The 25,378-nt window shown below is 40.5% G+C and overlaps 1 protein-coding gene across 6 annotated transcripts in view; it reads right to left on the bottom strand.

Annotated features, from left to right (window-relative positions):
• The window catches only part of SH3KBP1 (SH3 domain containing kinase binding protein 1), a 343,711-nt gene that overhangs the window by 184,247 nt on the left and 134,086 nt on the right, over positions 1–25,378 (bottom strand). For all 6 annotated transcript variants that reach the window (XM_019927681.3, XM_073799195.1, XM_019927680.3 and 3 more), the window contains one exon: positions 23,025–23,148. In XM_019927681.3, the coding sequence (XP_019783240.2) occupies positions 23,025–23,148 (124 nt within the window). The remainder of the gene's footprint in view (positions 1–23,024; positions 23,149–25,378) is intronic.

Genomic DNA, 25,378 nt, shown 5'->3' with positions numbered 1-25,378 from the left:
CCAGGGAAGCCGGTGAAGTATGTTTTGAAGTGTACATATAAGTACAAAATAGAATCAGAATTTCCATTCCTGGCTCATCTGGGTTTGCTAGTGTCAGACACATTGGCAACTTAGTTACTTTTTCTCTTCCTATATAACTTCAAGTGTCTTACTTTTTATCTTAATGATTTAGACAAAAGTAAATTACAAAGGAAGCTAATTTCTTCAAAAGAAACAAACTACTCCCAATGATATTATCAAAGAGCTGCTTTAAAGCTTTTTAAAAGTTAAACTTAAAATAACTGGTATCATTTTTTTCCCTAAACAACATTTTTTTAAAAAGAGAACTATTCACAACAGTTCTTGTGTGTGTGTGTGTGTGTGTGTGTGTGTGTGCGCGCGCGCGCGTGCGCGCACTTTACTCTGTCAAATACCAGGACCTAGAAAAAAGGGTTAAAAGAAATAAGGGGAAAACTCAATAACAAAACCTTGGGAAATCTGATTTTCCTTTGCAAGCAATGACAATACTGAAGAACCCATCCAAGGGGGAGTGGGGAAGAGGGCTCCCTGCTCCAAAGTTCCGGCATCTTCAGCGAGTCAACAAGAGGTGGTTACACAGACAGATTTTACTTAAACTGAAATCTGAAAACATGATACTAATCGCTGGTAATGCATAATAAATATGGGATTCCACACAAGCAAAATTAACACATAATCCAACCATCTCTTTTGATGAGTATCTTCACTTTCTCTCCCTAGCTCTGTCGATGGTGATGCTGAACACTCAAATATCAGAGGAAGGAGTCCAGAAAGGAGGGAAGAGTGGATACACTGTTGGACATAAAATAAACTGAACGCGATAGTCGCATTTAGAAAACCTTGGGGAAGGGTGTAAAATCAAACACAGATTAAAAGGATGACATAAAATCTAAACCTTCCCATACCCCGGATACATTTCATCTCATGTTATACTAGGAAACATGAAACATTTAGGAGCCTTCACACAAACACACTTACCCTTATAACTTAATTCTACTTTCAATCTTGTTACTCAAGATCTGGTTCAAATTTCCTCCTCTGGAAATGTATTTTGCTGTCTCACTCTCTACTAATGGCCCATTATCAGGCCCAGAGCTAAATGTAGTCCTTATTCTCATAATCCACTTTCCAAACCAGATACTTAGTAAGTCTCCTCTCTCCTCAGTACTCAGTCACCAAAGACAATTTCTCTGAATCACAGAATTTCAACAGTTTCTCCCTAAATATATAACTTAATAAGCATGTTCTCCCTCTGATAGTTTTCCTTCTGGTATTTTATTTTGCAAAAAGGTTGGGGTGTTTGCGAACTACATACAGTTGACCCTTGAACGACGTGTGGGTTAATCTGAGTATAATTTATAGTCGGTCTTCTATATCCGCGGATTTAATCCACATCCATGGATTTAACCAACCATGGACCATGTGGTACTGCAGTATTTACTGTTGAAAGATATGTGTATATTATGTGGACCGCACAGTTCAAACCCACGTTGTTCAAGGGTCAAGTGTGCTTTCATCCAATAATTAAAGTTGGTTCCAAGATGAATACAATGTGGCTTCTTCCTTCAAGGAGTTTACAATCTAGGAAAGAAAATCAAAATCTAAACACACACACACACACACACACACACACACACGGAAAAAGAAGACTATAAGTGTACTATAGAATGAAATGCAGTCAACAGTCACAAGTGCCCAAAAATAATCATTAAAGATCAGCCACTCACTAAGGCTTTTCTGACACTATTACTTGTATTACTGCATATATTTCTGTGAGATGAAGGCAGCAAGAGACCTTCGGTGTCTGCCTCTATTGGTGCCTTGGGAAAATCAGTTCTCACCTCTCCCCACCTCAGTTTCTTTATATTTAAAATGGACTGATAATGATGCTTCTCTCACCACCCTTCACAGGGTAATTCTCAGAAGTGAATGAGTCATTCAGTCTCTCTCTCTATGTAAACTGTAAAGCTCTATGAAAGCCAAGGAATTTTTAAATCAACTATACTCCAATAAAATTTTAAAAAATAAAATAAAATAAATAAAACTAATGAGAGGAAATCAAATAAATTAATCTTACTGAAAAAAAGAAGTCAAGGAATTTTTGTTTATAAAATGTCATTTCTGCGGGCTTCCCTGGTGGAGCAGTGGTTGAGAGTCCGCCTGCCGATGCAGGGGACACGGGTTTGTGCCCCGGTCCGGGAAGATCCCACATGCCGCGGAGCGGCTGGGCCCGTGAGCCATGGCCGCTGAGCCTGCGCATCTGGAGCCTGTGCTCCGCAACGGGAGAGGCCACAACAGTGAAAGGCCCACGTACAGCAAAAAAAAAAAAAAAAAAAAAGTCATTTGTTCTGTCCATCGACAGACGAATGGATAAAGAAGATGTGGTACATATATGCAATGGAATATTACTCAGTCATAAAAAGGAACGAAATCAGGTCATTCGTAGAGACAGGGATGGACCTAGACTGTCATACAGAGTGAATTAAGTCAGAAAGAGAAAAACAAATATCGTATATTAACGCATATATGTGGAACCCAGAAAAATGGTACAGATGAACCAGTTCGCAAGGCAGAGATAGAGACACGGATGTAGAGAACAAACGTATGGACACCAAGGGGGGGAAAGTGGGGGTGGTGGTGGGATAAATTGGGAGATTGGGATTGACATATATATACTAATGTATAAAATGGATAACTAATAAGAGCCTGCTGTGTAGCACTGGGAACTCCACTTCGCTGTACAGTAGAAACTAACACAACTTTGTAAAACAGCTACACCCCAATAGAAAAAAAAAAGAAAGAGAAAAATGTCATTTGTTCAAATATAGAATTTTTGTAATTTCTACTCATCCACCTTCTAATAAGTACTAGCAATTCTCCTATATCAAAAGGGAATATTTTTTTAATTAACAAGAGTATTCCGCAAATGGCTATTATGACAGAAATATTCCAAAGTTAAATTCTTCTGTGCATTGGCAATAAGAAAAAAGTATGAAGGGGAAACGATCCTATTTACAAAAGCCAACAATAACCACAATCTATATAGGAAAAGGATTATAAGGAGTAAGCAAGGCAGCACAAATTAAACCATAACGTGATTAAACAGTAATATCCTATATGTCAGTGAATCACTAGAATCAGCTGCTTAGAATTCAGAAGTAGATATATGTTTTAATGTGGTGATATATTGGCAAGAATTGGACCCCTGTGACATTTGGGGTAAAGGGGTGAGGGGAGAAAAGAGTTTCACTTATGCACCCGTACATAAAGACAATTTATATGACACAATACAAAACTTTTAAACAAAAAAAGTCAGGAAAATGTCAGTTCTTTCTAAACTGACATACTTTTATGCAATTCAAAACAAAATACCAATGGAATTTTTAACTTGATAACATGATTTCAGAATAAACAAGTGAGAGCAGCTAAAATATTTTTGAAAATGAAGAGTGATAACAGGAAGGACAAAAGCCATACCACAGAGAAGGAACCAAGATGGTGTAGTAGAAGGACTTGCACTCACTCCCTCTTGCGAGAACACCAGAATCACAACTAGCTGCTGGACAACCATTGACAGGAAGACACTGGAACTCACCAAAAAAGATACCCCACATCCAAAGACAAAGGAGAAGCCACAATGAGATGGTAGGAGGGGTGCTATCACAATAAAATCAAATCCCATAACTGCTGGGTGGGTGACTCACAGACTGGCGAACACTTATACCACAGAAGTCCACCTACTGGAGTGAAGGTTCTGAGCCCCACGTCAGGCTTCCCAACCTGGGGGTCCAGCGACAGGAGGAGGACTTCCTAGAGAATCAGACTTTCAAGCCTAGTGGGAATTTATTGCAGGACTTTGACAGGACTGGGGGAAACAGAGACTCCACTCGTGGAGGGCACACACAAAGTAGTGTGCGCATCGGGACCCAGGGAAAGGAGCAGTGACCCCGGGGGAGACTGAACCAGATCTACCTGCTAGTGTTGGACAGTCTCCTGCAGAGGTGGGGGGTGGCTCTATTTCACAGTGGGGACAAGGACACTGGCAGCAGAAGTTCTGGGAAGTACTCCTTGGCGTGAGCCCTCCCAGAGTCAGTCATTAACCCCACCAAAGAGCCCAGGTAGGCTACAGTGTTGGGTTGCCTCAGGCCAAACAACCAACAGGGAGGGAACCCAGCCCCACCCATCAACAGGGAAGCAGATTAGTTTTACTGAGCTCTGCCCACCAGAGCAACAGTCAGCTCTACCCACCACCAGTCCCTCCCATCAGGAAACTTCCACAAGCCTCTTAGATAGCCTCATCCGCCAGAGGGCAGACAGCAGAAGCAAGAAGAACTACAATCCTGCAGCCTATGGAACGAAAACCAAATTCACAGAAAGATAGACAAGATGAAAAGGCAGAGGACTATGTACCAGATGAAGGAACAAGACAAAACCCCAGAAAAACAACTAAATGAAGTGGAGATAGGCAACCTTCCAAAAAAGAATTCAGAATAGTGATAGTGAAGATGATCCAGGACCTCGGAAAAAGAATGGAGGCAAAGATCGAGAAGATGCAAGAAATGTTTAACAAAGACCTAGAAGAATTAAACAACAAACAAACAGAGATGAACAATACAATAACTGAAATGAAAACTACACTAGAAGGAATCAATAGCAGAATAACTGAGGCAGAAGAACAGATAAGTGACCTGGAAGACAGAATGGTGGAATTGACTGCTGCAGAACAGAATAAAGAAAAAAGAATGAAAAGAAATGAAGACAGCCTAATGTTGTCCTCTGGGACAACATTAAATGCAACAACATTCGCATTATAGGGATCCCAGAAGGAGAAGAGAGACAGAGAGGACCCGAGAAAATATTTGAAGAGATTATAGTCGAAAACTTCCCTAACATGGGAAAGGAAATAGCCACCCAAGTCCAGGAAGCGCAGAGAGTCCCATACAGGATAAACCCAAGGAGAAACACGCTGAGACACATAGTAATCAAACTGGCAAAAATTAAAGACAAAGAAAAATTATTGAAAGCAGCAAGGGAAAAACGACAAATAACATACAAGGGAACTCCCGTAAGGTTAACAAGCCAGAAGGGAGTGGCATGATATACATAAGTGATGAAAGGGAAGAACCTACAACCAAGATTACTCTAGCCTGCAAGGATCTCACTCAGATTCAATGGAGAAATCAAAAGCTTTACAGACAAGCAAAAGCTAAGAGAATTCAGCACCACCAAACAAGCTCTACAACAAATGCTAAAGGAACTTCTCTAAGTGGGAAACACAAGAGAAGAAAAGGACCTACAAAAACAAACCCAAAACAATTAAGAAAATGGTCATAGGAACATACATAGCCATAATTACCTTAAACATGAATGGATTAAATGCTCCAACCAAAAGACACAAGCTTGCTGAATGGATACAAAAACAAGACCCATGTATATGCTGTCTACAAGAGACCCATTTCAGACCTAGGGACATACACAGACTAAAAGTGAGGGGATGGAAAAAGACATTCCATGCAAATGGAAATCAAAAGGAAGCTGGAATAGCAATACTCATATCAGATAAAACAGACTTTAAAATAAAGAATGTTACAAGAGACAAGGACGGATACTACATAATGATCAAGGGATCAATCCAAGAAGAAGATATAACAATTATAAATATATATGCACCCAACATAGGGGCACCTCAATACATAAGGCAACTGCTAACAGCTATAAAAGAGGAAATCGAGAGTAACACAATGACAGTGGGGACTGTAACACCTCACTTTCACCAATGGACAGACCATCCAAAATGAAAACAAATAAGGAAACAGAAGCTTTAAATGACACAATACACCAGATAGATTTAATTGATATTTATAGGACATTCCATCCAAAAACAGCAGATTACATTTTCTTCTCAAGTGCGCACGGAACATTCTCCAGGATAGATCACATCTTGGGTCACAAGTCAAGCCTCAGTAAATTTGAGATAAATCATATCAAGTATCTTTTCTGACCACGACTCTATGAGATTAGGAATCAAGTACAGGGGAAAAAATGTAAAAAACACAAACACATGGAGGTGAAACAATACGTTACTAAATAATCAAGAGATCACTGAAGAAATCAAAGAGGAAATTAAAAAATACCTAGAGACAAATGACAATGAAAACACGATGATCCAAAACCTATGGGATGCAGCAAAAGCAGTTCTAAGAGGGAACTTTATAGCTATACAGGCCTACCTCACGAAACAAGAAAAATCTCAAGTAAACAATCTAACCTTACACCTAAAGGAACTAGAGAAAGAACACACAAAACCCAAAGTTAGCAGAAGGAAAGAAATCATAAAGATCAGAGCAGAAATAAATGAAATAGAAACAAAGAAAACAATAGCAAAGATCAATAAAACTAAAAGCTGGTTCTTTCAGAAGATAAAGAAAATTGATAAACCATTAGCCAGACTCATCAAGAAAAAGAGGGAGAGGACTCAAATCAATAAAATTAGAAATGAAAAAGAAGTTACAACAGACAGCACAGAAATACAAAGCATCCTAAGAGACTACTACAAGCAACTCTATGCCAATAAAATGGACAACCTGGAAGAAATGGACAAATTCTTAGAAAGGTATAACCTTCCAAGACTGAATCAGGAAGAAACAGAAAATATGTACAGACCAATCACAAGGAATGAAATGGAAACTGTGATTAAAAATCTTCCAACAGGGGCTTCCCTGGTGGCCCAGTGGTCGAGAGTCCGCCTGCCGATGCAGGGGACACGGGTTTGTGCCCCGGTCTGGGAGGATCCCACATGCCGCAGAGCGGCTGGGCCCGTGAGCCATGGCCGCTGAGCCTGCACATCTGGAGCCTGTGCTCCGCAACGGGAGAGGCCACAACAGTGAGAGGCCTGCGTACTGCAAAAAAAAAAAAAAAAATCTTCCAACAAACAAAAGTCCAGGACCAGATGGCTTCACAGGTGAATTCTATCAAACATTTAGAGAAGAGCTAACACCTATCCTTCTCAAACTCTTCCAAAAAACTGCAGAGGAAGGAACACTCCCAAACTCATTCTATGAGGCCACCAACACCCTGATACCAAAACCAGACAAAGATACTACAAAAAAAGAAAATTACAGACCAAATATCACTGATGAATATAGATGCAAAAATCCTCAATAAAATACTAGCAAACAGAATCCAACAATACGTTAAAAGGATCATACACCACGATCAAGTGGGATTTATCCCAGGGATGCAAGGATTCTTCAATATATGCGAATCAATCAATGTGATACACCATATTAACAAATTGAAGGAGAAAAACCATATGATCATCTCAATAGATGCAGAAAAAGCTTGTGACAAAATTCAACACCCATTTATGATACAAACTCTCCAGAAAGTGGGCAGAGAGGAAACCTACCTCAACATAATAAAGGCCATATACGACAATCCCACAGCAAACATCATTCTCAATGGTGAAAAACTGAAAGCATTCCCTCCAAGATCAGGAACAGGACAAGGATGTCCACTCTCACCACTATTATTCAACATTGTTTTGGAAGTCCTAGCCACGGCAATCAGAGAAGGAAAAGAAATAAAAGGAATACAAATTGGAAAAGAAGAAGTAAAACTGTCACTGTCTGCAGATGACATGATACTATACATAGAGAATCCTAAAGATGCCACCAGAAAACTACTCGAGCTAATCACTGAATTTGGTAAAGTTGCAGGATACAAAATTAATGCACAGAAATCTCTTGCATTCCTATACACTAATGATGAAAAATCTGAAAGAGAAATGATGGAAACACTCTCATTTACCATTGCAACAAACAGAATAAAATACCTAGGAATAAACCTACCTAGGGAGACAAAAGACCTGTATGCAGAAAACTATAAGACACTGATGAAAGAAATTAAAGATGATACCAACAGATGGAGAGATATACCATGTTCTTGGATTGGAAGAATCAATATTGTGAAAATGACTATACTACCCAAAGCAATCTACAGATTCAATGCAATCCCTATCAAATTACCAATGGCATTTTTTACAGTACTAGAACAAATCATCTTAAACTTTGTATGGAGACACAAAAGACTCCAAATAGCCAAAGCAGTCTTGAGGGAAAAAAACGGAGCTGGAGGAATCAGACTCCCTGACTTCAGACTACACTACAAAGCTACAGTAATCAAGACAATATGGTACTGGCACAAAAACAGAAACAGAGATCAATGGAACAAGATAGAAAGCCCAGAGATAAACCCACGCACCTATGGTCAACTCATCTACGACAAAGGAGGCAAGGATATACAATGGAGAAAAGACAGTCTCTTCAATTAGTGGTGCTGGGAAAACTGGACAGCTACATGTAAAAGAATGAAATTAGAACACTCCCTAACACCATACACAAAAATAAACTCAAAATGGCTTAGAGACCTAAATGTAAAACCAGACACTATAAAACTCTTAGGGGAAAACATAGGAAGAACACTCTTTGACATAAATCACAGCAAGATCTTTTTTGATCCACCTCCTAGAGTAATGGAAATAAAAACAAAAATAAACAAATGGGACCTAATGAAACTTCAAAGCTTTTGCACAGCCAAGGAAACCATAAACAGGACAAAAAGACAACCCTCCGAATGGGAGAAAATACTTGCAAACAAGTCAACGGACAAAGGATTAATCTCCAAAATATATAAACAGCTCACGCAGCTCAATATTAAAGAAACAAACAACCCAATCCAAAAATGGGCAGAAGACCTAAATAGACATTTCTCCAAAGAAGACATACAGATGGCCAAGAAGCAGATGAAAGGCTGCTCAACATCACTAATTATTAGAGAAATGCAAATCAAAACTATAATGAGCTATCACCTCACACCAGTTAGAATGGGCATCATCAGAAAATCTACAAACAACAAATGCTGGAGAGGGTGTGGAGAAAAGGGAACCCTCTTGCACTGTTGGTGGGAATGTACACTGATACAGCCACTATGGAGAAAAGTATGGAGGTTCCTTAAAAAACTAAAAATAGAATTACCATATGACCCAGCAATCCCACTACTGGGCACATACCCAGAGAAAACCATAATTCAAAAAGACACATGCACCCCAATGTTCATTGCAGCACTATTTACAATAGTCAGGTCATGGAAGCAACCTAAATGCCCATCGACAGACAAATGGATAAAGAAGTTGTGGTACATATATACAATGGAATATTACTCAGCCATAAAAAGGAACGAAATTGAGTCATCTGTTGAGACATGGATGAATCTAGAGACTGTCATACAGAGTGAAGTAAGTCAGAAAGAGGAAAACAAATATTGTATATTAATGCATGTATGTGGAACCTAGAAAAATGGTACAGATGAACCGGTTTGCAGGGCAGAAGTTGAGACACAGATGTAGAGAACAAACGTATGGACACCAAGGGGGGAAAACCGTGGTGGGGTGGGGATGGTGGTGTGCTGAATTGGGTGATTGGGATTGACATGTATACACTGATGTGTATAAAACTGATGACTATTAAGAACCTGCAGTATAAAAACAAACAAACAAACAGAAAAAAACAACTAATACTAAAATTTCTTTGGGTTATTTGTATGGAAATATGTTAATATAAATGTTTCAGGGGCTTCCCTGGTGGCGCAGTGGTTGGGAGTCAGCCTGCCGATGCAGGGGACACGGGTTCGTGCCCTGGTCCGGGAGGATCCCACATGCCACGGAGCGGCTGGGCCTGTGAGCCATGGCCGCTGAGCCTGCGCATCTGGAGCCTGTGCTCCGCAACAGGAGAGGCCACAACAGTGAGAGGCCTGCGTACCGCAAAAAAAAAAATTTGTTTCAGACATTATATGAAATTTCTAAAAATCTTATATGTTCTGGTATAATGTTATAAGTCATGATTCTAGTTATTACTTTAAAATGTATATCTCAGAAATAACTAAATTTCCTTGTCAATTGCATTATTATGAACTTTCATCAAATCTTTAACCGTGGTCATTTTTAGTCTTTTGTCATTTACAGACAGTTCTGGGTGTACTCTGATGCTTTTGCAAAAATGTTCCTATAAAAGGGTTTCATCTTCAAGGAATTCACGGAAAAGACTCTGACAAGTACAGGTTTCTGGTAACTGACTATACTGCTGAACTGAATGAATAAGCATTTTCAGAACTCTAATGGAAAACTGATGAAATTCATAAAAGTGCTAACAAAAGATCAAGATGAAAAAGAAAATTAATTACATGGTACTGAGTGAACTGATGAGGATGATTATAATTTTTGTGACTTTCTGTTTGAATAAATAAAAAAAATCCCACAAGGACTCAGAGGCAAAAAGTATACAAATCAATTCTCACTGCAAAGTAAAGGAGCTGTACAGTGCAGGATTACTGGACTGAATGTCAATATTATGACATAGTATGAGTGTGTTTCGTGTTTGGTAATTGCAATCATTGTTGCTTTTGTTGTGGTCTTCCAAAAAAAAAAAAAAGAATTGAAGGAGGGGAGGGAGGGTGTCTACTATTGCTCTACTCACCACTGTATCACACCACTTAACATAATGGTTAGCACAAACTGGTACTCAATAATATTTTTGAATTAATGAACAAATAAATAGATGAAGTTTGATTATCTAAAAAAAAAGCCGTACCATATATTAAAACATATTATAAAGCCACCATAGTTAACTATATTGATACAAGAATGGTTAGACAAATTAATGGTATAGAATTGAAAGTCCAAAAGAGTTTATATGATAAACGATGTATCAAAAATTAATGGGGGGCTGGATATTTAATAAATGGTCCTGGAAAAGTAGCTACTGCAAAATAAAAATCAATTTGCACACTAACCCCATACTATATATCAAAATTCCATATCAATTAAACATTGGAAGTAAAAAATGAAGCCAGTATAAAGGAGACAAAAAATTAGGTGAGAATTTATCCAGAGAAAATCTCCAAAGAAAACATCAATATACGAATCTGCATAACAATGTACTATTTCTGTACATCAAAAGCAATTGTAAATAAAATGAAAAGCCCACAAACTGGGAAGCACAATCTGCCGTGAATGACAAAGGAATAACACACTAATCAGTAAGAAAAATACCCAGACCTCAATGTAAGAGCCAAGAATACCAACGAACAACAGAGGGAAAAAAATGTTCAAGCACCCTATTAATCAAAGAAATTCCAGCTAAAAACACTAATAAGCACTCTCCCCACTTCTGGTGGTGCGGTAAGCCTTCAAGAAATCGATTTGATAACAACTTAAAGTTCCAGAAAATATATACATGCTTTTGTCCAGTGATTCCACATCTAAGAATCTTTGCTAAAGAAATCATCAGAGCTGCAGATAAAGATTTAGGAGCAAAAATGGCCAACGCAGAGTTACTGACAACGGCAAGAAAAACTGGAACCATAAATGGATTCTTTCCTTTCCAGCAAAGGCTGTCTATGAAGCACAGAACTTATAATATAAGAAGTTTGGCTTTTGATTTACAGGAAACTCTTTTTCTTTTTTTTCCTTGAGAAATGAATAACAGAATGCCACTGTCAGTTCTCTACCCTTCTCGAATCGATTACCTAATATTTAGGTCATCTCTAGCAAAACAGTGTCTTTTTGATCCTTCAGACTCACCATCTCCTAGGCAACTGATTGGATGAGGAAAAAATAAAGCTTCACTGAGAAATATATAATTTGTAAAGACTTGAATAAATGGAATGACACATCTTGTCCCTCAGCTGGGAGGGGGTAATGGCAGAGGACGGAAAAGAGAAAGAGATGGACAGACAGACAGGCACAACCAGATGCTGCATTTTAACACTAATTTGTGCGGTAATCTTTTTTCTTTTAAACTGCTTTACTGACATATAATTTATGTACCATAAAAGTCACCCATTTTAAGTGTACAATTCAATGGTTTTTATGTTCTTACAGAATTTTACGACCACGACAACAATCTAATTTTAGAACATTTCTGTCACCCCAAAAAGAAACCTTACGCCCATTAGCAGTCACTTTCCATCCCCACACCCAGCTCTGGGCAAACATTAATCTACTTTCCATCTCTAGGGATTTGTCTATTCTGGACATTCATATAAATGGAATCAAATAATATGAGATCTTTTGTATCTTCCTTCATTTAGCATAGTGTCTTCAAGGCCCGTCCATGTTGTAATATGTATCAGTACTTCATTCTTTTTTATCACCAAATAAGATTCCATTGTATGGATTAAACCACATTTTGTTCATCCATTCATCAGTTGATGGGCATCTGGGTAGTTTCCATTTTTTGGCTATTAGGGATAATGTTGCTATGAACATTTGTGTGCACGTTTATGTGTGGACATATGTTTTCATTCTTCTTGGGTGTGATATGCTGGGTCATATGGTAACTATACTTAAAACTTTGAGGAAATGCTACACTGTTTTCCAAAGCAGAGGTACCATTTTGCATTCCCACCAGCAGTGTATAAGTTATTCGTAGTATTCCCTCATATTTCTTTTAATTTCTCTAAGATAAATAGTGATGTCCCTTTTTTAGTTCCTCGTATTAGTAGTTTAAGTCTTCTCTCCTTTTTTCTTGATCAGTGTAGCTAAACTTTATCAGTTTCATTGACCATTTCAAAGAGCCAATTGAAACTTCTGGTTTCAGTGATTTTTTACACTGTTTTTCTATTCTCTATTTCATTTATTTCCACGCTGATCTTTATTATTTCCTTCTTTCTGCTTGCTTTGAGTTTAGTTTGCCCTTCTTTTTTCTAAGTTCTTAAGGTAAAAAGTTAGGCTATTGACAATCCCACTTCTAGTATATATCCAAAGGAAATTAAATCACTATTTCAAAGAGATACCTGCACCCTGATGTTCACTGCAGCATTATTCATGACAGAAACAACCTAAGTGTACATTGATGGAAGAATGGATTTTAAAAATATGATACAAACACACGCACGCACATGCACATACGTGCACACACACAGAGGAATAGTATTCAGCCGTAAAAAATAAGGACAACATGAATCAACCTTGAGGGCATTAGGCTAAGTGAAATAAATCACAGAAAGACAAATCTTACACGTTCTCACCACCACCACAACCAAAAAAAAAAAAAAAGTAATGATGTGAGGTAAAGGATGTGTTAAGTAACCTTATTATGATAATCATTTCACAATATATATGTATATCAAACCATTATGTTGTACACCTTAAAATTACACAGTGTTGTATGTCAATTGTATCTCAATAAAGCTGGAAAAAAAAGTTAGGCTATTGATCTGAGATCTGTTTTCTTTGTGAATATAGGCATTTGCAGCTATAAACTTCACTCAAAGCACTGCTTTAGCTGCATTCAATAAATTTTCATATGTTGTGTTTTCATTTTCACTCATTTCAAAGTATTTTATTTTTTTCTTTTCCTTTTTTTAAAAAGATTTACTTATTATTTATTTATTTTAGGCTGCGTCAGGTCTTAGCTGCGGCACGCAGGATCTTCGTTGAGGCATGCAGGATCTTTCACTGAGGCACGTGGGCTTCTCTCTAGTTGTGGCGTGCAGGTTTTCTCTTCTCTAGTTGTGGCGTGTGGGTTCCAGAGCGCGAGGGCTCTGTAGTTTTGCAGCACGCAGGCTCTAGCTGAGGCAGGTGAGCTCAGTAGTTGTGGCACGCGGGCTTAGCTGTCCCATGGCATGTGGGATCTTAGTTCCCTCACCAGGGATTGAACCTGCGTCCCCTGCATTGTAAGGCAGATTCTTTACTACTGGACCACCAGGGAAGTCCCTCGAAGTATTTTAAAATTTTCCTTGTGGACTCTTCTTTGACCCACTGGTTATTTACGAGTATGTTGTTTAATTTCTCACAAATATATTTGTGAATTTCCCAAATGTCCTTCTGTTGTTGATTTCTAATTTCATTCCACTGTGGCCGGAGAACATACTTTGCATGATTTTAATCCTTTTAAAATTACTGAGACTTCTTTTATAGCCTAGCATATAGTCTATCCTGGAGAATCCTCTGTGCACATCTGATCACTGGTTGCTTCATGGAAACAACACTTTATTCGTTTCCAGATATCAATAATTTCTTCCCAACACTCTGGGGCCTTACTAGCAGTTTATCATCTTTAATAACAACTACTACTATATTCAGGGAGTGACTCCCCACCCTACTTCAATCTATTACCACCCTCTGTCCCTAAATTTATTCTCTTTCCTAATTTTTATCCTCACAATTTCCCTAAGGAAATTAACAAGAGTAATCTCCTTATTTTACAGATTAGAAAACAGAGTATGAGAGTTGCCCAAAGTCCTACAGAAACTTTGGGGGTGTAGCAGAAGGGGGGTCTGGACTCTGCCTACAGCCATTTTTCCTGCAACAAGGCCCTGCTGCCACTGAGCTTATTCAGGTCTCCAGAGAAACACTAATGGAACAAGCAGTTTAGTCCTCTTCTAATGTGCTTCCCCCACCACATGCACACACACACACACCCAGGGGAAGCTTTAAGCTGTTCTTTCTTTCCCTTTCTCGGTGGGGACAAAAGGGTGGCCCACCTAGCACTGTAACTGGGCCTGCTGTCAGCTTGACAGTGGGTTAGGAAGATGGGCCATGAAATGTCCTCATTGTTCAGGGCATAACAGTCCCAGAGCTTCACAAGCACCAAAAGCCGCAAGTCCAAAGACTAAGCTGAGCCTGCAGGTGACATGGGGGGACCAGGCTGTGATGACAGACCAGGAGGACCAATCTGTGTAATTAAAAGAGAATAAGGAAACTTCAGAAGAAAAGGCCCCCTTTCCAGGGCTTTCTCCACAAGTGAGGACAGCTACTGTCCCAGTACAATACCTCTAATTAACTATTTTCAATTAACCTACCAGCTCTCTTCTGAGAACACTCCCCCCTCCTTGGAAAAGGAGAAGCTCATGTGGGCCTTAGCAAAGGTCAGTCCCCCAGACCACAGGCATGTCCTTTCAGGTCCCCTGGGCAGAGACTCCATGGGTCCCTGTATCAGGCCAAAGGCTGGGTCACTATCAGGGACCTCAGCCACATCAGGAATTCTATGATTCCAGAACTCTGAAACATCAGGCTACATGGCTTGTCCTCATAGTCCCACAGGTGGGTTCATCACCTGAACTCAAAATGGCCGCCTCTTTCATGAGGAAGGGGAGAGAATGAACAGAGCTCTTCTCCATGTCGAATCACGCTTTAATGGTATCAGGAAAAGCTAAGATTCCCTGCATTTCTATCAAAGCAGATGGAGAAGGAAATGGGAATGTTTTGACTATGGGGGACCACCATTCTGTCATCATTATAAAATCCGCCCCTGGGTTCCTAGGTTCTGTCCTGACTCAAGTCCCAGGTGGACCTGGCCTCGCAGTTCACTGGGTCCGCCCACTCAGCCCACTTTCCTTGCCAAAGCCCAGACCAGGGGGACACTCCTAGATACAAGGACCCCAAAAATGATCAAGGTAAAAAATCTCTTTCAGCTTGTCACTTGAAAAACTACCAAAAAAGACTGGCTCTCAAGTTTTAGATTTGGGGAATATTCTCGTAGCATCATCTAACTTGTTTTTTCACGGCCATGGGCTTGAGAAGCATCATCAGTCATTTCTTGCAGTGCCAGCACCACCACCTATGCTCACTCACTCTAACATTACCTGCGCAAGGTAGACTCTGAAGATGATTTTAGACATGCTTAGACAGCTCCTTGCTCTGCATTTTAAAGCCCAGCATACCCCAAAGCAGAGTCCTAACTAGTCTTCAGTGAAACGTGGTTCGGTGGTCAACGTGAAGCAGGTTTCCTTACATAGGACATCTGAGAGCCTGCGAGACGCTAGTTCATTTGTTAGTCTCTAAGAGGGTGCTTGTGCGTGCAGCTGTACCCAAAAGTTATTTGTCCAGACAGCCAACTTTCTCTCTCTCTTTATGTCCTTATCTCTCTCCTTCTCCCCCTTTTGTGGAATATTTTCTAGGGCTACAAGTCTGCACAACATGAGCTGGGAAATGCTGGCCAACATCCATTTGAGCTTGTTGCATCGTCTCCTCTCCAATAGATGGAAATATACAACAGCACCCTCTTTTATTACAACATGCCTTATACATGCAAACTTGGGCACACCAAGGTCCAACTCACAACTTGTGAAAATAAGCACTGCGTACAATGGTGCAATGTGGCTGAACCCAGAGCTATCCTTGGAGCCTGGTGTATTGCACAGAGCTTGTACAATTCCAGCATTCTGCATCATGTGAATCGTAAACTCCTCTATGACATGAGAAAACTTCAGTTATCCCCACTTATATGGACTCTCTGACTTTTAAAAGGTACCTAAGGCTTTATGCCAGCAATATAAAAACAAAATAAAAAATCAAGTCAGATTTACAAGTGGGTTATGCACTATGCACAGTGTTTAGAACTCCAAATCTTTTTCCCATAGAAACAAAGTCATAAGTGGTGATTAAGTTCCCAGACTAACCCATAATGCAGCTAAAACAAGGCACATCTGTAATGTCATCAAGTAAAAAAAATTTTAAACAATGAAATTAAAGAAGAAACAAACTTATTTATCAAGAACACTTATGCTCGGTGGTATACCCAGAGGGGGGCAGGGGGGCAGGGGGGCAGCCCGTGCCTACTAAGCAGGAAGGGGCATCCTGTAGAGAAGTGACAAACGATAATGAAGCCAGCAAGGCCAGTTGGCTCTTTATTTCACCACCTGCTGACAACTGGAAACAACATCAGTAATAAAATACTGCTCCTTTGACGAAAACTGGGTTCAACAAGAAGTGAAGAAGTAGTTAGGGGTACTTGGAGCTATTAAGGAGGAGACCATGGCTTACCAACGTGGATTTCAGTGTAATTCTTTATTGTGTCCAAATTAATATCTATAACTAGAGTCGTGCCTGTAGGAGTCTCTTTTTTTTTTTATGCTTATCAACAATGATCCTGGTCAGTTGGGGTAAAACAGATGGAACAAGGATGGAGAAACAGATTCTACGAGTTCAAGGAGCAAACGTTAGAAGAGAAAGGAAAGGAGCTAAAGAGAACATGTGTATAATGTGAGAGGCCGTAGGTCTGAGATGGAATTGCGTGGACTGAGAACACTAAATCAGAGGAACCAAAGGCATCCTGCTCAAGATTCTCCCCGGGAGAGAGAAAAGGTGGGGAGGAGGAGGAGTTTCCTAGGAGAGCCACCAGGTGGAGCCACCATCACAAAACCACTTCAGGGATGGTCCTCTGGGTGGACTTGGGTGGAAGTCTAAATCATTATTCCACGCAACACTCATGACTCCACTGTTAATGCCTTATCACTAAGACACAGAGATTAAAAGGAGATAAATATAATAGAAGAAAAATTCTAAAAACAATTTTGTCAATGACCCACACACTAAAAATTATAGAAAAAATATGAAAGCAACATCCCTCTAGAATGGCTTCTTTCCACCCATTTCACACCCACCCCTAAGCCCAACAGGCAGTACTACTCAGATAAGAAAATGGACAAGGGCAACATACTCTAACATCAACTACTGGTCCTAACACAGGCTCCTAATAAAACAGAAATGCAGCCAAGGATCATTTACTGTACAAGATCTTTATGGCCCCTTTACTCTCAAACTTTCAAGAATGAAGGCTCACGGGTGTAAAAAAAAAAACCCCCAAAACCATAAATGCACGTGCAGATACATTCACACAGGCATATGTATTATTGAATGACTATATATGATATTCATCCACGTTCACTGCCAGATGGCAGGCTTTATTTTTATCTTCCCATGCGAAAGAATAGCACAGGTGATAGCCAAGAGCTTCCACAGAATAGTAATGCCTTCTCTTAACTCTTACTCTTCTATCTGTGCATAAAAGCCAGCAATCTAGGTAAAAATGACAGATGATTTGGAAACTTGAAGAAAAATCTGACCCAACACACCACATTTTCCGATTCCTAGTTAACTCGAGGTAACTCACATTTGCTTCTCCAAAAAGAAATTTGGAAGGAAAAAAGTCTTGTCTCTAGAAACAAATCCCCAGATCTCACATCTACCTTAAACAACAAAGCACTAGAAAACCAAAGTGGTTGACATTTTCCATCCTTCACAGCCTATCAGGATCCATGCCACTGTCTCTGAGCCAATGCAAGAGTGCCATGGCAGCACGTGCACATTTACGGACACACGCACACACACACTCACTCACGTTCTGATGAGCAGGCCAATGGATACCTCAAGGATATTATTCCAAGTTGCTAAGTAAATGCTAAAGACAAGAAAGCTCGAACAAACGTTTCCCCTTCAGTACAGTCAAGGGAGGGAGGTCACTATGGCCGGATGTGTTTAGGGATTGAATGACAAGTGCTGAAACTATGAGAGAAAGAAAGATAAACAGTAGGTAAAATTCTTCTGACAGCTACAGGCAGCAGACCAAAATGGAGAGCCCTTCTGTGCGCAAACACTAGGCCCATATTATGTTGAGGGGCATGTATGTATCACCCATCAACACACAAAATGAATTCTGGAGAGTTTCTGCACTAACTTTTAAAGCAACAATGTGTCACCGGAGGCAGAGCAGCTGTTGGTCTCTCTGTCAAGGAAAACTTTTGAATTAAACCCGTCTGAAGGACTAAACACACGAGAAATGAGCCTCAAAGAGTCATGTTCTACAATCACAGTCATATCCACATACCAACTTAGAGAGCAACTCTCCCCCATCTCAACTTGAATCTTATCTCGTAGCGTCAGTGCTGTACCTGTTACAAATAATATCCTTTAAGCCATCAGATCTTTCAGCACTAATCTCCGGAAGGGGCAGTAAAATGCAAATGCGTAACAAACCTTAAATAAAGATGGCGAAAGCAGATTATCTTTCGGAAGGCAGATGCCAGAGTAGCAGAGCGACTTAAAAAGATGATTATAAAATACACTGTATATCAGGAGAGCATAACAACAACAATAATAATAGTAGCAAAGAATAATAAATGTGCAAAATACAATAGAGACTTACCAAACACTGAATTCATGATAAACTGGAAATAGAAACAAGGACATATAAAGCCAACCAGAAACACGCAGAGTGGCTTCACGTTCAGAATGACAGAAGTAAATAAGAGACATATCCCCACCTTGCCAGGAAAAAGATACAAGGAATGTGCAGCACTTTCTCAACATTTCCCAAGTGATACAATAGATTGGAACTGCTTAGAGGCAGGACCAGCTGGTGTTTTCTAGTTTTTCTATCTGCCCCAGCACCTAGCACAGGGCCAGGGCCATAGTAGGCACACAGTAAACATGTGTAATTGAATGTCTGTTAGTACCCACCCCAAAGTGAGTAAGGAACAATGTCCAAAATTATAGGCAGCAGGAGGGGTTCAGAGAGAGGCAGCTTCCCCATGAGGTCTGCTAACAGTGCAAAAACTGGGAAACTACAGCCCTGAAATAGAAGCTGATCCTCACACAGGCCAGCAGGGTATTGATTCCAGCCTGGACACTTAACCTATCACATGGATAAAGTTGATTGGGAAACCCTTATAAGGATGAAACCAAAAGATTTTTTTATTCCATTTTACTTCAAGTAGAAAAGAGTCCATATTCAAATGAACAAAATCCTCCTTGCTCATTTTTAAGGATATATTTATTGTATTTGCTGTTAACTGCTAAGTACCTATTCTGTTCAATTTTGGTTTGAAACGCGAGGTATGAATATCTTTAAAAAAATTCTTCCATATAGCAAAGTTCCATTTTAGAAGGGCCCATCACTCTCTTATATGGGTTCAATGATAGAAGAAACAAAAGAATAAATCATTCTCAGAAGGAAACAGACAACGTTTTTCTTTCTGGTTCATGAGAATGACTTCTGGCTCTAAGAAAAAATTTTAGATTTTCTGGCTGCAATTTGTCAACATTCTGGAGTCTGGGATAACTTTAGGATATACAACATCCATGCTGCAAGTTTAAATTTAAAAATGACCTCTTAAGCCTTGCGGAAAGCTTGTCTTAACCAGGAAGCTCCTTCACTGTGACTTGGGTAAAGCCCAGAGAAGTGGCCAAGGGTGAGAGCAGACATAACTGTCCTCAACAGTGCTAATGTCTGGAATATATAGCTGATGGCTGCCAAGCCAACTGGATGATCTTCTCCCTCTCTCTCTCTCTCTCTCTTTCTCTCAATTTCAGTCACATCTTTTTTCTCAAATAAAAAGCCTGTGGAGTCATTCCAGTACCTCCCTAAATCAACTCTGTAGAGATCTGCAAAGGTTAAAGCTGAAAACTGAAACTAATCGGTCCCCAAACTAATGTTTCCATGGTCCTGGCCTTTTCTCAAGGCTATGAATAGCCTCCTTCAAATGTAGAATATCTTTTGACCTTATGTAGGTGCCTGGGGAGGGCGAGCTCATCCCACACTGTGAGCTACTACAACCCATTCACCCCTGCTGCAAAGTGAGGCACGTCCCCAACGCAAAAATCGCTGGACACAATTGGGCAAACTTCTTCAGCTCAGTGTATCTCAAGTTCAGGACGCAATGAAATGGTTCAATTTCAGACTTTTCATAGAAATAGACTTCAATCTTTCTTTATTAAACCATTGCTAAGCCTGCATCAAATGATATGGCCCATATAAAGTGAACAGTCATCTCATCTTTGATAAAGATGAAGAAAAAGAACCTGTGTTAATTCTACCAAATTCACACAGGGTCCAAGGCTGAATCACAAGGTGGACTCATATACTATAAGAAAATCCCATGTTAGTGAATCAAATTAGCCTGTTACTAAACTCTGAAAGCAACTTCCCTCCATAACAACAGCAACAGACAAAAACATCCAAGAGATTTCTAGGGACAAAGCCTGATGGAAACAAAGGGAAGGAGGAGGCTTCGGTCATTTATGATAACTCATAAAACTTGAAAAATTAGTTGGACGGAAGTGTTTACAAGTGACTAGAATCGTCCCACAGATTTAGCCTCTGATCCTTGTTCTAAGGGGGAGAAAAAGTGGTTTTTCACTGATTTGGGGTGGGAAAAAAATGTAGCTTTTGAGCTCAGCACAATGAACTATTTATGTGGCCTGACAAGGCCAATCAATCCAGCCTGCTGTTTATTATAAGGAGCAGTAGGATATTGTTAGCTCTGGTGGGTGGGGGCGGGGCCAAAGACGGCACTGGCCCTGGTACACAATTCTTCCCTTCAACTGGAAATTTATGTGTGGCCCAGGTGACCCGGGGGTCAGTATGAAGCCTGGGCCAGAATGAAGATGGTTTGTTGTGTGTTTCACATTTACAGGACGCCCCCATGTGCTATGGTCTCAGAGCCACTGGCAGATTAGGACCTAAGAGTAAAAAGCTGGTCATAATCAGGCTGTCGGCCTAAGGTGGAGGCTTAGAAAGAAAACATTAAGTCAGTAAGCCGGTCCCTTTAATGCCATTTTCTGGTTACTGAAAAATTCTGTAGGGGACCTCAAAGGTCAGATTTTTCGTTGTAAAGAGACAATTATCTAAAAAGTTCGATTCCTTCATTGATTTAAAGCTCTCAGGTAATTTTGTCGAACTTACCTGGATAATCACCTTTATTCCTTAACTTAATTAATCCCTTATCTTGTTAAATTAATGAATTACCTTAATTCTCTTATTTGCTTTACAAAAACAAGGCTGGCCAGAGAGGCCTTGCCGCTGGTCTACGTGTATGCCATTCCTCGGCCCACTGACCCAAGGAGCATCAGGAGAAACGGGAGAGGCTCAGATCAGCAAGGGAACTCTAGCTCTCCAAGTCCAACGAGGGCAGGCCTCAGGAGTTCTGGAACCTATTTGCAAGAATGCAGGAGGTGCTCTGGGGGATGACTATAGTTTTAGAGCTAGGTAGGCCTAAAAATTCTTAACATGGGAAATCCCCTCCATTGGCAGGATGGGGTTTAAAAAAAAAAAAACAAGAAAGAAAATCCTATAGCTGCTAAACAGCGTGGGCCTCCAGCCAATATTTCATCTGAATAATTCAAAAAAGGAAATGTAACCCAGGGCAGCTGGAGGGGGTAGAGGAAGAAGCAGGAAGGAAGACAGACACAAAGCTGAAGTCTCAAGCACTATGATCAATGGACAGTTTATTGGACAAATTCTTCTGCAGCCTAAATTTGATGAAAGATTAGCTGTTCTTCCCCATGGTTATGTAAACTTGCCTTTTTTTTCCTTTTAATGGAACTCTTTGCTAATACATTTCCGGCTCCTGCTTTTGAACAGCTCTATGTTTCTCTTTAAGGAAGTAATAAGCCCCTGAAAAGCCTGCAGCTGAAAGCTAATCTACCTCGGGCGTGCTCAGTGTGCACCCGGCCTGGTCCATGGGGAGGATGGGCTCGGGAGAAACTGAGGCAATCCAGTTTCCATTTCAGTATAGAATTGAGTCGGGTTGTCTCTGCCATCTTATAGAATCTCTCCTACCATTTCACACAACAATGTCACAAAGGGCAGATAGGGGAGAAAACAAAACTCCAACAAGCTGATACCTGAAAAATCTGCCTTGAGGCCTCAGAAGGGGGAAACAAGATGGTGAAAGGTTTCCTGGTTAGACACATGGATGGATGAGCTATATCTCTGTAAATACTGCCTCCTAAACCGAGAGAGACAAGGCGGAGCCCAGCGGTTAGAGAGAGAAAGACCCTGCTAAAGCCTGCCCTTACATTAAAAAGAGAGCATGGCCAGACGTGCCCGGCTCAGCTGGCATCACAGTGTTCTCTGAAGTCACCCTTCAGCCAAAAAAAATAGATACGAAAGCGAAAGCTAAAGTCCTAGAAAAATCATCGTTTACAAATTTAGTCTACTTTCCCACTGTCAAGAAAATTTTTTTATTAGTTCCCTTTAGTATAGTTATTGGATCATTACTTGCCGTGTGTGTGAGTGTGTATGCACCCCAACTTTATACAAAAATCAAAAACAAAAGGGCAAACGCCATTCAATTTTCCAGCAATGCAAAATGTGATACAGTTCACCCAGAAGTTTCCAGTTTGGGTTTGTGTGGGGGGAGGGGCTCTTTCTTCTTTGCCATACCTCTCCTGTTGGTTCTTAGAATTGTTTCAGAAGACAGCAACGCATTTCCACTGGACACTTCGTGCATGGGCTTTTCTGGAGCTTTGCTGGAGAGAGGGTCTTTCTTCATCTCTTTCTTTATTTCCTGTGAGGACAGAGAAAAGGAAAACAAGATTGTAGTTTAACATTTTAGAATGTCTCTGACTATGTTAAGCTTCAGCTTTCTGGAAATGAACTATAGTGACCTCAACTCAGCATAACATTTTATTCTATTTTATTTTATTTTAACATCTTTATTGGAGTATAATTGCTTTACAATGGTGTGTTAGTTTCTGCTGTATAACAAAGTGAATCAGCTATACCTATACATATATCCCCATATCCCCTCCTTCTTGCGTCTCCCTCCCACCCTCCCTATCCCACCCCTCTAGGTGGTCACAAAGCACTGAGCCGATCTCCCTGTCAGCAAAACGTTTTTAAAACACCATTTCCTGTATGTTGTAGTTTGTTTTCCTTACATTTATTAGACAAGCACCTGGTCCTATAAAATGTAATAATGTCCAATACAATGCAACCTTCTGTGACTATGGTCACTCCAAGGGATCAAAAAGGCCACCATACAGCTCCAAATGATAGCCTGTTCTATTTTTTGAACAATGACAATCTTTGGCCAAGCAGAATCGCCCCTCAAAGGTCTTCTGGTTTCTATTCTTCCCAACAGGGGTTTAAAGAAGTATATTCCCAAATCACCATTGTGCTCACAATTATGCTAAACCCAAAAGAAGATGATTTCAGTTCATTTACAGTTACCAAGTTCCTCTGGCTTTTTAATCCCTCAGAGAGAAAACTATAAAAGATAATAAAATAAAATAAAGACGATCATTCTAAGCCAGGGGTCGGCAAAGTAAGCCCACCACATGTTTTTGTAAATAAGGTTTCATTATAACACAATCCCCTTCATTTCGTTTAGGTATTTCCTATGGCTGCTTTGATGCTACAACGGCAGAGTTGAGTAGTTGGAACAGACATCCAAGCGAAAACTACCTGGCCCTTTACAGAAAAAGTTTACACCAGGTGGTCTCTTATCAAAGCTCCATTAAGATCTGGATTTTTAAAACCTGATGCCTGATACAATTATTTCAAATTATTGATATTCGAATAATTTACATATTTTTTTCCAAAAGCATTAATAGCCGGAAATGATAGTAACTCACAAAGTGCGGATCTGGGCAGGGTGGGTTCTGGGCTTGTCTGCATCCATGATCACACTGACTTGGGAAAAAGAGAAAGCTAAGGGGCTAGAGCCAAAGCACGGCTGGGTGGCAGGAAGGACTCAAAGATGAGAGATGTGTTCTCTAGAAAGAGCCTGGGACAAGAATTGGACATGGGTCCTTCTATGAATGAACATGAAGATGGAAAATTTGGTGGGAGGCTACAATTTGGCCTGGGCAGAGGTGGAAAAAACAGAACAAAAGCTTGTCAAAACATAGCCACCGCCTGGCAGCTTCCTACACACCCGAGCGTTAGTTACCGTATCCAATTCCCCGATTGCTGGCTCTGTTCACAACAGCCTCGCCCTCTCTCCCTCATGAGGGCCTCACCGGAAACCAGCAACTGCGGTTGGTGCTCTGCTGGGTTGAGAGTTTCAGCTGGCGGCTCAGGCCAACCCAGCACAAAGCGGTGTGCATGCGTGTGTGTGTACACGCACTCCCACCTCAGCAGCCCCGGCACCTGCTAGAACAGCAGTTGCTGGGGGTTTCTGCAGCCTCACAGGCAGATGGCATCAGGGGACAATCTGCAAACATTGCCAGCCTGAGCCGCATGAAAGGATGCTTTCTTAGTGATGGCTGCCAGCCTGCTATGGCTCTAGAAGTAAACAAGGCACCACAGGGCCTCATTCCCCAATCGTTGCTTCTTTGGGGGTAGAGAAGTTGCTCAAACATCACTCTCCACTGTAGGGCGGGTATGACTGTGCAAACACAAATTTCCCACCTAGACACAACATAACGCAGTGATACAACATCCAATTTTGCCAAGGAGTAATTCAGAGAAATTCAGTGGGTTGCAGGTGACATGGTAAGCACTTGCTTAGCACTAACCACGATGCAGTTAGGCAGGGGTGAGGGGGTGCAGATGTTTGACAGACTACGGTAGTCACTGGAGAAGGCCTGAGAAGCTATGGTTGCCAAGAATGTTCACACCCAAGGCTTCAGAGCAGCAACCCGTGAGCTTTGAAGGACTGATCTCATCATGCAGGTGCTTAAGGGCTGAGAAACGAGCAACAGGAGAGAGGTTGCTTCATAAGTTTCAGATTCTGTTGTCCCTCCAATGATTGTTCCCATTTGCCAGATACGTAAGCCTCATGATGACCTAAT

This window comes from Tursiops truncatus, chromosome X (genome assembly GCF_011762595.2).
Source record: "Tursiops truncatus isolate mTurTru1 chromosome X, mTurTru1.mat.Y, whole genome shotgun sequence".
Classification (NCBI taxonomy): Eukaryota; Metazoa; Chordata; class Mammalia; order Artiodactyla; family Delphinidae; genus Tursiops; species Tursiops truncatus.
The sequence above is the reverse complement of the archived record's forward strand: the minus strand, read 5'-3'. Positions and strand labels throughout refer to the sequence as shown.